The sequence below is a fragment of the Penaeus monodon genome, chromosome 28, assembly GCF_015228065.2.
Source record: "Penaeus monodon isolate SGIC_2016 chromosome 28, NSTDA_Pmon_1, whole genome shotgun sequence".
Lineage (NCBI taxonomy): Eukaryota > Metazoa > Arthropoda > Malacostraca > Decapoda > Penaeidae > Penaeus > Penaeus monodon.
Genome location: NC_051413.1, coordinates 6,894,254 through 6,894,477, shown reverse-complemented (window position 1 = coordinate 6,894,477; position 224 = coordinate 6,894,254). Strand labels below are relative to the sequence as shown.

The 224-nt window shown below is 28.1% G+C and overlaps 1 protein-coding gene across 1 annotated transcript in view; it reads left to right on the top strand.

The window, feature by feature from the left end:
- Window positions 1-224, top strand: part of LOC119591029 (protein scribble homolog) — a gene marked incomplete at its 5' end in the record, with an annotated part of 112,139 nt that overhangs the window by 103,471 nt on the left and 8,444 nt on the right. The window contains 1 exon segment of the mRNA XM_037939758.1: window positions 72-132. Within this exon segment, the coding sequence (XP_037795686.1) occupies window positions 72-132 (61 nt within the window).

Genomic DNA, 224 nt, shown 5'->3' with positions numbered 1-224 from the left:
AATAATGTGAAATCGTTCATCCAATATAAAAGTGAGAAAGATTACTGTTTTTTTTTTTTTTTCCCTTACAGGATGCATTGCAAGCTCAGTATGTAATTGAAAAATACAGTGAATTATCTGATACAGCTAATGGTGAGTAATTTTGATTTCTAAATATTCTGTTTTGGAGAAAAAAATATTAACCATTGTGAGTATGTGATTATTTGCCTTGAAGTACATCAGAA